Source organism: Lolium perenne, chromosome 5, assembly GCF_019359855.2.
Source record: "Lolium perenne isolate Kyuss_39 chromosome 5, Kyuss_2.0, whole genome shotgun sequence".
Classification (NCBI taxonomy): Eukaryota; Viridiplantae; Streptophyta; class Magnoliopsida; order Poales; family Poaceae; genus Lolium; species Lolium perenne.
Window position 1 is genome coordinate 202,322,602 of NC_067248.2, and position 15,423 is coordinate 202,338,024.

General features: G+C 43.5%; 1 protein-coding gene and 1 pseudogene across 8 annotated transcripts; one reads left to right on the plus strand and one right to left on the minus strand.

Moving 5' to 3' along the window:
- Positions 1-1,883: 1,883 nt before the first annotated feature.
- LOC139831721 (uncharacterized) overlaps positions 1,884-15,423 on the plus strand; it is a 37,583-nt pseudogene continuing 24,043 nt past the window's right edge.
- LOC127298142 (pentatricopeptide repeat-containing protein At5g10690-like) lies at positions 5,941-7,738 on the minus strand. 8 transcript variants are annotated; one of them, XM_051328084.2, is made up of 4 exons: positions 7,644-7,732; positions 7,380-7,541; positions 7,209-7,277; positions 5,941-7,117 (listed from the first exon to the last, which is right to left on the minus strand). In XM_051328084.2, the coding sequence occupies exons 1-4, from the start codon at positions 7,728-7,730 to the stop codon at positions 7,085-7,087; spliced, it is 351 nt and encodes a 116-aa protein (XP_051184044.1). In that variant the 5' UTR covers positions 7,731-7,732; the 3' UTR covers positions 5,941-7,084. The 8 variants fall into 8 exon arrangements, 4 of the variants coding, with proteins under 4 accessions (XP_051184044.1, XP_051184046.1, XP_051184043.1 ...); XR_011746054.1 differs by having other exon boundaries at positions 5,942-7,117; positions 7,358-7,541; positions 7,644-7,738; XM_051328086.2 differs by having other exon boundaries at positions 5,942-7,067.

Here is a 15,423-nt window from a genome sequence, read left to right on the forward strand (position 1 = left end):
TTCGCGATGGCGGCGGCTCTGAAACTTTTCTCGTACCGTGGCTTATTCCGCTAGGGTTTTCGCGACGGAGTCCTTAAGTAGGCGGAAGGGCAGCCTCGGAGGGGCCCTAGTGGGGCCTGACAATAGGCCCCCCCCTTAGGCCGCGCCGCCACCATGTGTCACCGCCTCGTGGCCCCACTTCGTAATCTCTTCGGTGCTCTGGAAGCTTCCAGGAAAAATAAGGTTCTGGGCGTTGATTTCATCCAATTCCGAGAATATTTCCTTACTAGGATTTCTGAAACCAAAAACAACAGAAAATAGGAACTGGCACTTCGGCATCTCGTCAATAGGTTAGTTCCGGAAAATGCATAATAATGACATAAAGTGTGTATAAAACATGTGTATATCATCATAAAAGTAGCATGGAACATAAGAAATTATAGATACGTTGGAGACGTATCAAGCATACTTTCAATATTGCATTGCTATTTTGATAATTGTTGTTTTTGCTACAATATTACCCTTCCTACAGCTCCACATATTTTCTTCATGTGCTCTGTGTCAACATCTGGTAATCGTTTTGACAATCTTTGGGGCAACACTGATACTTGTTGGTTTCCATATCGCCTTCCCCTGTTTGGTAAGAACTTGCAAGAGCTTTGTATTTTGCTTGACGAATTGTGCGTGAACCACCATATTCTGAAGTTTGTAGGCATATACATTTGTGCTTTTTGAGTATTAATCATGACAGGAATCACGACGGACGTTGTTGACCCGGATAAGATGACGAGTGCGGAGTTGCATGCTCACTTCACCCACCTTTTGGGAGGCATGCACACGACATGGATGCGTGCCTTCGTGACAATGATTCCAAGCTCACCGACGCGCTGGAGAAGATCGATGGTCTTGAGGAAGCTTTCAACTCCAAACTTGATGCCAAGTTCGAGGAGATCTTGACCGGGTTACCGCACCCCCGTAATGACGCGCGCCGCGCACGCCGCTTTCCTCATGTGGATTTGCCTGCAGGTACCGCTGCTGCTGCACCAGCCGCTCCTGAAGCGGCCACTGATGAAAGATACAACGATTATGGAGGGGATGACGAGTTGGTAGACGAGAACATGCTTGACGGCCAGGAGGTAGAACAACCTCCACCTGGTCGTCCATGACAATACAACCGCAACGCTCGTCCACCTCCACGACCGGTACGTGATGATGATCATGTTGCAAAACTTAAATTTGAGGGTAGTTATAATCCTGATGCATACCTTACTTGGGAATTGGAAGTAGAGCAACATCTTACATGTTTACGATATCTGATCATTTGAGCTTGTTAGTGCTGCTACTTGTGAGTTCACATATTTTGCATATATTTGGTGGTCTGAACATTGTAGAGTACATCATGCTAATATTCCTACTACTTGGGTTGGTTTAAAACTTTCTATGCATACTTGTTTTGTTCCTCCATATTATGAACGTGATTTGCTTAAAAAAATTCTCGTTTAGAACAAGGAAAAAATTATGTAGAAGACTATTATCAAGAATTGCAAACGGGCATGATTCGTTGTGGTATTGTAGAGGATAATGCAGCTATGCTTACATGTTTTATTGGTGGTTTTAATAAAGAGATTTATCATATTTTAGATTATAAAGAGTACAACACCATTACTCATTTATTTCACCTTGCTTGCAAAGCTGAACGTGAAGTGCATTATCGTCAACCACCATGGAGAAGAGCTAATATTTCTGCAAGTCGTACATCATCATGGTCTTCGTGACAATCAGATCCACCCACTCGTGGGGCTACACCAGCGCCTACTACCTCCAAGTACACCACTCCTGCATCACGAGCGCCAATTGCTGCTACTCCACCACCATCTGCTGGTCCTCCTCGGAGTTCATCTTTGATGACCTCCACGGAGAAGACGTGAGACATTCAATGTCGCAAATGTTTGAGACCTGATCACATAGAAAAAGAATGCAGAACCAAACGTGTTATGTTGGTGCGTGATGTCCCACAAGTATAGGGGATCGCGTGTAGCCTTTTCGATAAGTAAGAGTGTCGAACCCAACGAGGAGCTAAAGGTAGGATAAACATTCTCTCAAGTTCTATCAACCACTGATACAACTCTACGCACACTAAGCGTTTGCAATATCTAGGAAATAAAACTAGAGCCATAACGGGTTTGAGAGGTGACTTTGCAGAACAATAAAATACACGGAATAAATGTTAGTGCTGCAGCAATAAAACAAACTAAACTAACAATACCATGAGTGTGGAAAGGCGGTGGTAATAGTGGTGGTTTTGTCCAAGATCAATTAATGAAGATCTTGGGTTCAATGTCTTCGATGCAGCTTTCTATGTAGGAGAGGCTAAATATACATGCTCTCCCTCCGGGATTGCAAGTACTATATGATTGGCTTGCTAGCAAACATCCGTAAATACTAGCAAGCATTAAGGTTTCCCCAACCATAGTCTTAAGTAAATGGTCCTCTTACTCCCATACATGCAACTATCCGGTTCGCGTCCTTAATTAGGTTTCTGTCACTCCGGCAGAACTTCCCCCTTCTAGTATACAAGTACTACCAGCCCTATGGTGCTTGATCCATGCGCACACAAATATAATGGGCACCAAGGACGGTAACATATCAACATACAACTCTAATGAACCAAAGAGAAACAACCAATCAATCAAAGAACAAATAAACTATGCCAACATGACATAGATCATAGGATTATAACTTATAGCATCAAACACCATGTTTACATAGGGCGGTACAGAGGTTTGTGAGAGGATGGACCACTGAATACAATGAGGATTTGATGATGGAGATGGCGGTAAAGACGTTGGAGGGCTCAGCGAGAAGCGCCCGGAGGCGGAGGCGTGGGCGGCGGCGCGGGGGACTCCTTCCCCGCCGCCGGCATCATAGGGGAGCGCCGCCCCTTAGCCTTCTTCTTCCTTGAGTTGGTGCTGGTGTAGATGAGTGTTTCCACCTCCTTGGCTGCTGCCAAGGAGGAGGATTTTCGTGACAATACTTGGGGGACTCCAAAAATAGGGTTTCCCATCAATATATAGTGTTGGAGATGCAATCTAGGCCATGTGATGGATGCCCCTTTGATCCAAGAGATCTTGGGCACCTCTAGAACCTTCCTAGGACTCCCCTCTGTCCTTCATGACCCTCACAACTCGTGGCTGGGCCGAAATATCCAGGTATGGAAAGAGTTTGTGTCAAATATGTCACCAACTTTCGGAGTCCCGAGACTGCACGAACCTCCGCAGTAATTCTGCTCTGCCGGATGCATCCGTTGTCTGTTCTGGACGAATAAGCAAATTGTTCGGCTTGAAATTATCTACAACTTTGTAGTTTACTACTTTTTCATTGGACGTCGTTTTGATGGAGTTTCGAAGCGATCTTGGAAAAGTGTTCAGCAGGGACAGATTCCGGGAAATTCCAGATTTCACCATAATGAGCTATTTCCTTCCATATTTGCCTATTTCCTGCACAACAAAGTTGAATCCAAGAACTTGTGCACTTTTGAAACTATTAATAGGTTAGTCCCTTAAAACATATAGTAATTGGTGTAAAACAAGCATGGAACATCAAAAATTATAGATACGTTTGCGACGTATCAACATCCCCAAGCTTAACTCCTGCTCGTCCTCGAGTAGGTAAGTGATAAAAAGAATAATTTTTGAGGTGACATGCACCTTCAAAGTTCAAAGGATGACTAGATACAAATAATTTAAGAACAATTAATAACACATTCATGATTCAGTCAATAATAATTTTGGGACCATGCACATAGAACTAAGAATGACAACTATGCTCTCATAAGACGGTGCATATAACTTAGAAGATGAAGACTCAACATAAAAGTAAAAGAATGACCCTTCGCAGAGGGAAGCAGAGATTAAACATGTGCTAGAGCTTTTTATTTTGAAAACATAGAGATATAAAATTTTAAGAGAGGCAATTGTGTCAACGGTAGCAATAAGTAATATAGGTTATGTATAAAACTTCCTATAAGTTGCAAGCCTCATGCATCGAATACTAATAGTGCCCGCACCTTGTCCTAATTAGCTCGGATTTCCATGGATTATCATCGCATTACATATGTTTCAACCAAGTTTCACAAAGGGGTACCTCCATGCCACCTGTACAAAGGTATAAGGAGAAAGTTCGCATTGGATTTCTTGCTTTTGATTATTCTCAACTTAGACATCCATACCGGGACAACATGGACAACAGACAAATGGACTCCTCTTTAAGCTTAAAGCTTTTGGCAACATAAATTTCTCATAAGAGATTTTTGAGGTTTTAATGTCCATGCTGAAACTTCCACCATGTAAACATGGCTTTGGTTAGCAGCCCAATGTTCTTCTCTAACAATATGCATACTCTAACATTTTATCATGGTTATCTCCTTTACTTCAGATAAGACGGACATGCATAGTAACTCACATGATATTTATGAAAAATATGATGATGGTGTCCCCATGTCAGCATGGTTGCCACACAACAAGCAGCTTATAAGAACTAAGATACATAAGTGACATATTCTCACCACAATATTTTTTAGGCTACTTTCCCATGAGCTATGTATTGCAAAAACAAGGAATTATTTTGAAGGTTTTAAAGGTAGCACATGTAAATTTACTTGGAGTGGTGGTGAAATACCACATATAGGTAGGTATGGTGGACACTTTTGGCATTTTTTGGTTTTTGGTGGTTAGATGCACGAGTAGAGATCATACTCACTACAGAATGAAGGCTAGCAAAAAGAAAGATAGCGACCAACTAAGAGAGCAATAATGGTCATAATCATGCATAGCGACAAAACTTATTAATTAAAGCATATGGTGATATTAAAAGTCTAAACTAAATGATCAATTCAACCCAATTGAAACATCAGAGGAGATCTTCCATTTGCATCACTATTAATATGAAACCTTTTTACTCGTATCCAACACCAATCAACTTATTTGAAACAACTCTCATTTATAATATTCATTAAAGGTCAGAGAGCTAATCATATATAACTGAAGCATACTAGCAAGCTCTGAACAAAATAGGAGTGAAAAACCAGAGCTAAACGCAGTACTAGCAAAAATGAAACGCTCGTTGAACAATAAGAGTGAAAACTAGAGCGTTCATACAATTAAAACGGAGCGTGTCTCTCTCCCAAACAAACATGGTATGATGGTGTCCACTTTATTTAAAATAAAATACACAACAGAAAATAAAGACGCTCGAAGAATAACACATAATATATGAAGCAATAAAAATATAGTGAACAGAAACATGACCTGATATTTTTATTGATGAAGAAGGGGATGCCTTGGGCATCCCCAAGCTTTGATGCTTGTACTTCTTGAATATATCTTGGGGTGACATGGGCATCCCCAAGCTTTAGCTTTTGTCCATTCTTCATCTCATCTCATCATTCTTCTTTCCTACACTTGAAAACTTCCTTCATACAAAACTCATCATAAATCTCATTACCAGCGTTAGTGCAATGATAATATTAATCTAATCTACAAAGTTCAGTATGACATATGAAAAGCATTTTAATAAGCATTAGCTACTGTAGCACAACTTCAATAAGGTTCTTTGATCAAGAGAACTCAAAAAGATGGGCAAAAAGATGCAGATGCAAAATAGTGCAAGAATCTGTCAAAACAGAACAGTTTGTAAAAATTGATTTTTGAAAAATAGTTACGCTGCGTAACTCTAAAAACTCTGAACTAATGAAAGTTAGATAAATACCTGGAAAAGATGCTCGTAAATTGGCAGCTCAAACTTACGTTCTGGTAATTTTTGGCGATTTTTCTCGTGTCGAACCAGAAACAGTAAACAAGATTGCAAATCTCCCAAATACCACTTTCTCTCTAGGAATCACCTTACAATCCAAACAAGCCCTCCTATCCATTCTTCTAATAAGGACAAGATCAATCTGGCTAGAGTGTTGGGAACTACTGAAGGTCACTAGGTGAGATTGCATCTTCCTAAAGAAAGTGCTAGCTACGAAACGGTTGTAGCTTATCGCAAAGTCTAGGATGTCGTTACCCTTCTGGTTTCTGTCGCCATACCCAAAGCCCCCATGCACCTCCTCAAACCCTATGTTAGTTGTACTCACATGGCCATTCAGATCTCCTCAATTGAAGAGCTGCTCGTTTGTCGGTACACTTCTAACCACGTCCTCCATCATCCCAAAATTTGCTCTTAGCACCCATATCGAGCCCCGCCGGTGGGACATAAGCACTAATAACTTTCAGGACACGATTCTCAACAACTAGCTTGATTAGGATGATCCTATCCTCTATCTCCGGACATGCACTACTCCATTCTTGAGGCTCTTGTCTATTAGGAAGTCTACGCCGTGTTCCTATTACCAGCTGACCCTGAATACCAAAGCTTGAAACTGGTATTCTCAACTTCCCTCACCCTTTTGACCCACCCATCTAGTCTCCTGGATGAAACAAATATTTACACGCCTCCTAATCGCAGCATCCACTGACTCCTGTATATTCCCCCATTAAGGATCCTACATTCCAACTACCCACACCCAACCTATTTGCCTCGGCTGCTTCCTTACTCTTCACATTCGTCAGGTGAGATGCAAAACCCCTTGTCTGCTTATAACGGTGGCGGCCCGGCCCTTGCTTACTTAACACCACACTCAGGTTCCAATATGGCGTGTCGCTGAGAGGGTTACGCTCCAACTAACGTTGGCTTGCCAACACAACCCTCCTTTACCTAGGCTTGAGAATGGCTATTCCTAAAATGGCACAAGCAGAGTTTTTGCGAATCAGATATACCAAACAAAAAAAAGATAAAATCACCTTTTAAAAATGGGTAGTAGCACTACTAAGGCGTGTGGATAGAAAATAACATCAAATGCAAGGATACCACTGTTATTTTTCAACTTGAAAAGACGTAGTATCACCAAGCAAATTGACCCACTAGAAACATGCTATATAGCTTACCATCAATGGACCCGCAAGCTAGAAAGGCATCTGCCATAGCTGTATATGCAGTCCTATCAATTAATGTAAGTGACGATTTCATCTCCACCACAATCTTCAAAACTGCATAAAGATCTTGGCTATTTCCTAAACCCTGCAACATGCTTCAATAACTTGCACATTTAAAAACCATTAAAAACAATACTGAATTCATAAAACAGCTAAAAAAACATGTGAGCCTATGTAAGGCAATCACTGAATCACCTTAAGTAATGTTGTGTAGGTAACAGCATCCGGGAGGAGTTCAGGATTACCATCCCTTTTAGCTTCTTCCTGCATTGTAACGAAAGCAACTCACTGTCATCATGCGAGGCAACATGTATATGCAAAACAATTTTGTGGCTAAAACTGGCCTTTCCAACACTTGTGTGACACCTTCATATCTTTAAGAAACTGGAAAGCCTTCTCAATCTCTTCTGATTTCACGCAAGCAAAAATGATGGTGTTGTATGTCAATCTATCAGGCTTCAACCCTTGGCGCAATATCTCATCTTTAACAGTCAAAGCTCCCAGAGGGAAGTTGCTTTTTATGTATCCCTGGAGGAAGTTCAATTCAAAAATTTACAAACTGCTACTGTGATAGTAATGAAAAAGGAGAGCCATCTTAGAAAAAGATATGCAAGGGCGACTAAGAGATACCTTCATCAGTAAGTTGTATAGTAACACAGATTGGCCTTCATAAAGGACTTGCCGAAAATGGGCAACAAGAGCATTGGCACGCCTCATATCTCCTGGTCAAATTAAAGTTAAACTCCTGAAGCAACCAGCAAGCTAGTGTGGGTCCAAGAATTTTCGGTGGTGACACTGGTAGAAAAACAGGCTTCCGTCCAGCCCCATAAGTCGCGAAGCTATAGGAACCGCGACTAATGGGACCTTTAGTCGCGGTTCGGGAGGCGAACCGCGACCAAAGGCCTGGGCCCAGGGCGCTCGGTGGCCAGCTGGTGCACGTGGGGGGCTTTAGTCGCGGTTGGCCTGGCCAACCGCGACTAAAGGTGCCCGAAGGCCTTTAGTCGCGGTTGGCCAGGCCAACCGGGACTAAAGCCCCTACCCTATATATACCCATCCAGCAGCCAACACTTAGCCATTTGGAGCCATTCTCTTCACAAACTTCACAAGTGGGTGTTAGGTTTGCTTTTGGTTCCTCTTATGCACATAAGGTGTTTGATGAAATGCCCCAAGAGCATGAAACAAACATGATATGAAGTGTTGGAGCCACACTTGAGCTTTCTCATTTATTTTTTCCTCCTCGATCGCGGTTAGCAACTTGAACCTTTGATGTGTCATTGATAAAATATGCATGTGTGTAGTTCATTGTTTAATTTATATTGTTTATAGCTAGTTAGTTTAACAAATGCATGATGGTTAATTATATATTTTATATTATAATAATGCAGATGAATCGGCAATGGATGTACGGTAACCGACTCTCCGGCGAGTTCACTACAGGTTTGAAAGATTTCCTCGTAGTGGCTAATGCGAACAAGCAGGGGGTTTTTGTTATCTTTCCATGTGTTAACTGTAAGAATCAGAAGGGTTACTCTTCCTCAAGAGATGTTCACATGCACCTGCTTCGGCACGGTTTCATGCCAAGCTATAATTGTTGGACCAAGCATGGAGAAAGAGGGGTTATAATGGAAGAAGATGAAGAAGGGGATGATTTCATCGATGAAAGCTATCTTGCTCATTTCGGTGATACTTTCATGGAGGATGCTGAAGGTGAAGGGGAAGGTGAAGGGGAAGGTGAAGAAGAGGCACGTGATGATCCCGTTGATGATCTTGGTCGGACCATTGCTGATGCACGGAGACGCTGCGAAACTGAAAAGGAGAGGGAAAATTTGGATCGCATGTTAGAGGATCACAGGAAGGCGCTGTACCCCGGATGCGATGATGGTCTGAAAAAGCTGGGCTGCACACTGGATTTGCTGAAATGGAAGGCACAGGCAGGTGTAGCTGACTCGGCATTTGAAAACTTGCTGAAAATGTTGAAGAATATGTTTCCAAAGAATAACGAGTTGCCCGCCAGTACGTACGAAGCAAAGAAGGTTGTCTGCCCTCTAGGTTTAGAGGTTCTGAAGATACATGCATGCATCAACGACTGCATCCTCTACCGCGGTGAATACGAGAATTTGAATGAATGCCCGGTATGCACTGCATTGCGTTATAAGATCAGAGGCGATGACCCTGGTGACGATGTTGAGGGCCAGAAACCCAGGAAGAGGGTTCCCGCCAAGGTGATGTGGTATGCTCCTATAATACCACGGTTGAAACGTCTGTTCAGGAACAAAGAGCATGCCAAGTTGTTGCGATGGCACAAAGAGGACCGTAAGTCGGACGGGGAGTTGAGACACCCCGCAGATGGAACGCAATGGAGAAAGATCGACAGAGAGTTCAAAGATTTTGCAGCTGACGCAAGGAACATAAGATTTGGTCTAAGTACGGATGGCATGAATCCTTTTGGCGAGCAGAGCTCCAGCCATAGCACCTGGCCCGTGACTCTATGCATCTACAACCTTCCTCCTTGGTTGTGCATGAAGCGAAAGTTTATTATGATGCCAGTGCTCATCCAAGGTCCGAAGCAACCCGGCAACGACATCGATGTGTACCTAAGGCCATTAGTTGATGAACTTTTACAGCTGTGGGGCAGACCTGGTGTCCGTGTGTGGGATGAGCACAAAGAAGAGGAATTTGACCTACGAGCGTTGCTTTTCGTAACCATCAACGATTGGCCTGCTCTTAGTAACCTTTCGGGACTGTCAAATAAGGGATACAATGCATGCACGCACTGCTTACATGAGACTGAAAGTGTACATTTGCCAAATTGTAAGAAGAACGTGTACCTTGGGCATCGTCGATTTCTTCCGAAAGGTCATCCAGTAAGAAAGAAAGGCAAGGATTACAACGGCAAGGCAGATCACCGGCCGAAGCCTGCGGAACACACTGGTGCCGAGGTATTTGATATGGTCAAGGATTTGAAAGTCATCTTTGGAAAGGGTCCTGGCGGACAATCAGTTCCGAAGGGAGCTGACGGGCACGCAGCCATGTGGAAGAAGAAATCTATATTCTGGGAGCTAGAATATTGGAAAGTCCTAGAAGTCCGCTCTGCAATCGACGTGATGCACGTTACGAAGAATATTTGCGTGAACCTCCTAAGCTTCTTGGGCGTGTATGGGAAGACAAATGATACAAAGGAAGCACGGCAGGACCAGCAAAGTTTGAAAGACCCTGATAACCGGCATCCGGAACGGTTTCAAGGTCATGCCAGCTACGCTCTGACCAAAGAAGAGAAGGTCATCTTTTTTGAATGCATGAGCAGTATGAAGGTCCCGTCTGGATTCTCGTCCAATATAAAGGGAATAATAAACATGGCGGAGAAAAAGTTCCAAAACCTGAAGTCTCACGACTGCCACGTGATTATGACGCAACTGCTTCCAATTTCTTTGAGGGGGCTCCTGCCGGAAAATGTTCGAGTAGCCATTGTGAAGCTATGTGCATTCCTCAATGCAATCTCTCAGAAGGTAATCAATCCAGAAGTTCTACCACGGTTACAGAACGATGTGATCCAATGTCTTGTCAGTTTCGAGTTGGTGTTCCCGCCATCCTTCTTCAATATTATGACGCACCTCCTGGTTCACCTAGTCGATGAGATTTCCATTCTCGGTCCTGTATTTCTACACAATATGTTCCCCTTCGAGAGGTTCATGGGAATATTAAAGAAATATGTTCGTAACCGTGCTAGGCCAGAAGGAAGCATCGCCAAGGGCTATGGAAATGAGGAGGTAATTGAGTTTTGTGTTGACTTTGTTCCTGACCTTAAGCCGATTGGTCTTCCTCGATCGCGGCACGAGGGGAGACTAAGTGGAAAAGGCACGATCGGAAGGAAATCAACGATATGTATGGACGGCCATTCTCTGACTGAAGCACACCACACAGTTCTGACCAATTCCAGCTTGGTGGCTCCGTACTTTGGGAAACACAAGAATATTTTACGCTCGGACAACCCTGGGAAGCCCGAATCCTGGATTAGGAAGGCCCACATGGAGACTTTCGGCAGTTGGTTGAGAAAACATTTAATGAATGACGATCATGTTGTAGATCAGCTGTACATGTTGGCCAAGACACCATCTTCGACTATAACGACTTTCCAAGGGTACGAGATAAATGGGAATACATTTTACACGATCGCCCAAGATAAAAAGAGCACCAACCAAAACAGTGGTGTCCGCTTTGATGCAGCAACCGAGAATGGGCAAAAGGTCACATATTATGGTTACATAGAGGAGATATGGGAACTTGACTATGGACCCTCCTTTTGGGTCCCTTTGTTCCGGTGCAAATGGTTCAAGCTAACAGGAGGTGGGGTAAATGTGGACCAGCAATACGGAATGACAATGGTGGATTTCAACAATCTTGGTTACCTTGACGAACCATTCGTCCTAGCGAAAGATGTCGCTCAGGTTTTCTATGTGAAGGACATGAGTAGCAAACCGAGGAAACAGAAAGATAAGAAAACGATCAGTACATCATGCGATGATCCAAAGCGCCACATTGTTCTTTCAGGGAAAAGAAACATCGTGGGAGTGGAGGACAAGACAGACATGTCAGAAGATTATAATATGTTTGCTGAAATTCCGCCCTTCAAAGTGAACACCGATCCAAGCATTAAGTTAAATGATGAGGATGCTCCATGGATACGGCACAATCGTAAGCAAGCAGGGACACAAGGAAAGAAATGATGTGTAATAATTTATTGTACCAAACTTTGTTGAATGGATCATGTGAATTATATTACCCGTGATGTGTTTGGTGCCCATTTTCGAATGATTCAATTGACTCGAGATAGCACTGATGATACATGAAATTTGGAGTGATTCAGTCATACTCCTGCCTAGGCGTATAATATGCATACTCGTAGTCTTCATAGCCGCCGCCGTTGTACTGGTAGTCGTCGCCTTCTAAGTTGCCGCCGTCGTCGTCGCTGCTGTCGTCGGGCGGCGCTCGTGGCTCGAACTGAGGGTAGCGCAGGCGGGGGATATCGCCGGCCGTGATGTAGTCCATGACGCTCTGCAGAGTCCGGCCGTACCACCATAGCCGACGGCCGGCCTCGTGGAAGTTTCCAGGAGGCAGACCGTCCTCCTCATACCTGGCGAGCGCCCTCTCACGCCGATTGATGAAGAAGGCGTCCCAAGTATGCTGGTTATCGGGATGCCAGCGGGGATTCATCCGCTGCTCCGGCGTGAGGTCGAGGTAGTAGTGGTTCGTGATGGCCGCCCGGCGCGCAGTACCCTAAGGGACGGGAGGGACCGGCACGCCGCCGGTGCTTAGGCTCCAGCCGGCAGGGACGCGGTAGCCCGGTGGGCAAGGGTAGTTCGAGGCGCAAAGCTCCTCCACCTGCTGGTAGGTTAGAGTGGGTGCGGTGGAAGCCATGAGAGAGTGATGAGAGATTGTAGAGATGTGATAATGCTGGCCAAGCCGGGCTACCTATATGTAGTGACAAATGGCGGGAAAAATGGGAGCGGGAAGACAGGAGGCGGGAAGAAAGAGGCGGGAAGAAATTGGCGGGAAGAAGAGGCGGGAAGAAAGTGGCGGGAAGAAAGAGGCTGGAAGAAAGAGGCGGAAAGAAAGTGGCGGGAAGAAAGAGGCGGGAAGAAAGTGGCGGGAAGAAAGAGGCGGGAAGAAAGTGGCGGAAAGAAAGAGGCGGGAAGAAAGAGGCGGGAAGAAAGTGGTGGGAAGAAAGAATTTTTTGATATATTATTTTTCTGATTTTTTGATATATTATTTGTATTTTTAAGAATTTGAATTGAATTAGTTTTATTTTTCTGAATTTTTTGATATATTATTTGTATTTTTAACATTTTGAATTGAATAAGTTTTATTTTTCTGAATTTTTTTGATATATTATTTGTATTTTTAACATTTTGAATTGAATTAGTTTTATTTTTCTAAATTTTTTGATATATTATTTGTATTTTAAGATTTTGAATTGAATTAGTTTTATTTTTCTGATTTTTTTGATATATTATTTGTACTTTTAACATTTTGAATTGAATAAGTTTTACTTTTCTAATTTTTTTGATATATTATTTGTATTTTTAACATTTTGAATTGAATTAGTTTTATTTTTCTGAATTTATTGATGTATTATTTGTATTTTTAAAATTTTGAATTGAATTAGTTTTATTTTTATGAATTTTTTGATATATTATATGTATTCTAAACATTTTGAAATGAATTAGTTTTATTTTTCTTAATTTTTTGATATATAATTTGTATTTTTAATATTTTGAAATGAATTAGTTTTATTTTCTGAATTTTTTGGTATATTATTTTTATTTTTTACATTTAGACATGAATTAGTTTTATTTTTCACATATAGAAAATGAAATAATTTCGAAAAAAGCCTTTAGTCGCGGTTGGCCAGGCCAACCGCGACTAAAGGTCATTTTCCGCGGGAACCTCAAATGGGGCGAAAAAAGGCTTTAGTCGCGGTTGGTGACCCCAACCGCGACTAAATCCCTCTCGCTATAAATATCGCGCGGCCGAACGGCCGCGCCAGTTCTCTTCTTCTTCCGCCCGTTCGTGTACTGAGAGACGATCTCTGCCGCCTCGACGACGCCGCGCGCCATCGACCGCCGCCACCCGCGAAGACCGCGCCGCCCCTTCCAGCTCGCCGTAGCCCGTAAGGATCGATCCAATCCAAACCGCCGCCGCCGCCCGTGCCCGCGCCGCGCCGTGTCGCCGCAGCCGCCGCGCACGTACCCCCGGCGCGCCGCCAGAGAGAGGCGCGGGCCACAGTACAGGGGCGCCGCGCGCGCCACCGGCCAGAGAGAGACGCGCCGCCGGCCAGAGAGAGGCGCGCCGGCCACAGTAGGGGCGCCGCGCGCGCGGCGCACGTACCCGGCCAATTTTTTTTCTTTTTTTTTTAGTTTTAGTTCTTGTTAATTTCGAAATTAAAATTAACTAAAAATTGAGACTTAAAATTTGAGACTTAAAAAACTAAAAGAAGACTTAAAATTTGAGACTTAAAAATTTGAGACTTAAAATTTTAGACTTAAAATTTGAGACATAAAATTAACTAAATAATTGAGACTTGATACGTCTCCGACGTATCGATAATTTCTTATGTTCCATGCCACATTATTGATGTTATCTACATGTTTTATGCACACTTTATGTCATATTCGTGCATTTTCTGGAACTAACCTATTAACAAGATGCCGAAGTGCCGATTTGTCATTCGCTGTTTTTGGTTTCAGAAATCCTAGTAAGGAAATATTCTCGGAATTGGACGAAATCAAAGCCCAGGGCCTATTTTCTCACGAATCTTCCGTAAGTCCGAAGGAGAGACGAAGAGGGGCCACGGAGGGGCCACACCCTAGGGCGGCGCGGCCCCCCTTGGCCGCGCGGCCCCGTGGTGTGGGGCCCCCGTGCCGCCTCTTGACCTGCCCTTTCGCCTATAAAAAGTCTCCGTGACGAAAACCCCGCATCGAGAACCACGATACGGAAAACCTTCCAGAGACGCCGCCGCCGCCGATCCCATCTCGGGGGATCCAGAGATCGCCTCCGGCACCCTGCCGGAGAGGGGAATCATCTCCCCGGAGGACTCTACGCCGCCATGGTCGCCTCCGGTGTGATGTGTGAGTAGTCTACCCCTGGACTATGGGTCCATAGCAGTAGCTAGATGGTTGTCTTCTCCCCATTGTGCTATCATTGTCGGATCTTGTGAGCTGCCTAACATGATCAAGATCATCTATCTGTAATTCTATATGTTGCGTTTGTTGGGATCCGATGAATAGAGAATACTTGTTATATTGATTATCAAAGCTATGCTTATGTGTTGTTTATGATCTTGCATGCTCTCCGTTATTAGTAGATGCTCTGGCCAAGTTGATGCTAGTAACTCCAAGAGGGAGTATTTATGCTCGATAGTGGGTTCATGCCTCTGTGAATCTGGAGGAGTGACAAGAACCACTAAGGTTATGGATGTGCTGTTGCCACTAGGGATAAAACATTAGTGCTATGTTCAAGGATGTAGTCACTAGTTACATTACGCGCAATACTTAATGCAATTGTCTGTTGTTAGCAACTTAATACTGGAGGGGGTTCGGATGATAACCCGAAGGTGGACTTTTTAGGCATAGATGCAGTTGGATGACGGTCTATGTACTTTGTCGTAATGCCCAATTAAATCTCACTATACTCATCATGATATGTATGTGCATGGTCATGCTCTCTTTATTTGTCAATTGCCCAACTGTAATTTGTTCACCCAACATGCTGTTCGTCTTATGGGAGAGACACCTCTAGTGAACTGTGGACCCCGGTCCAATTCTCTTTACTGAAATACAATCTACTGCAATACTGTTCTACTGTTTTCTGCAAACAATCATCTTCCACACAATACGGTTAATCCTTTGTTACA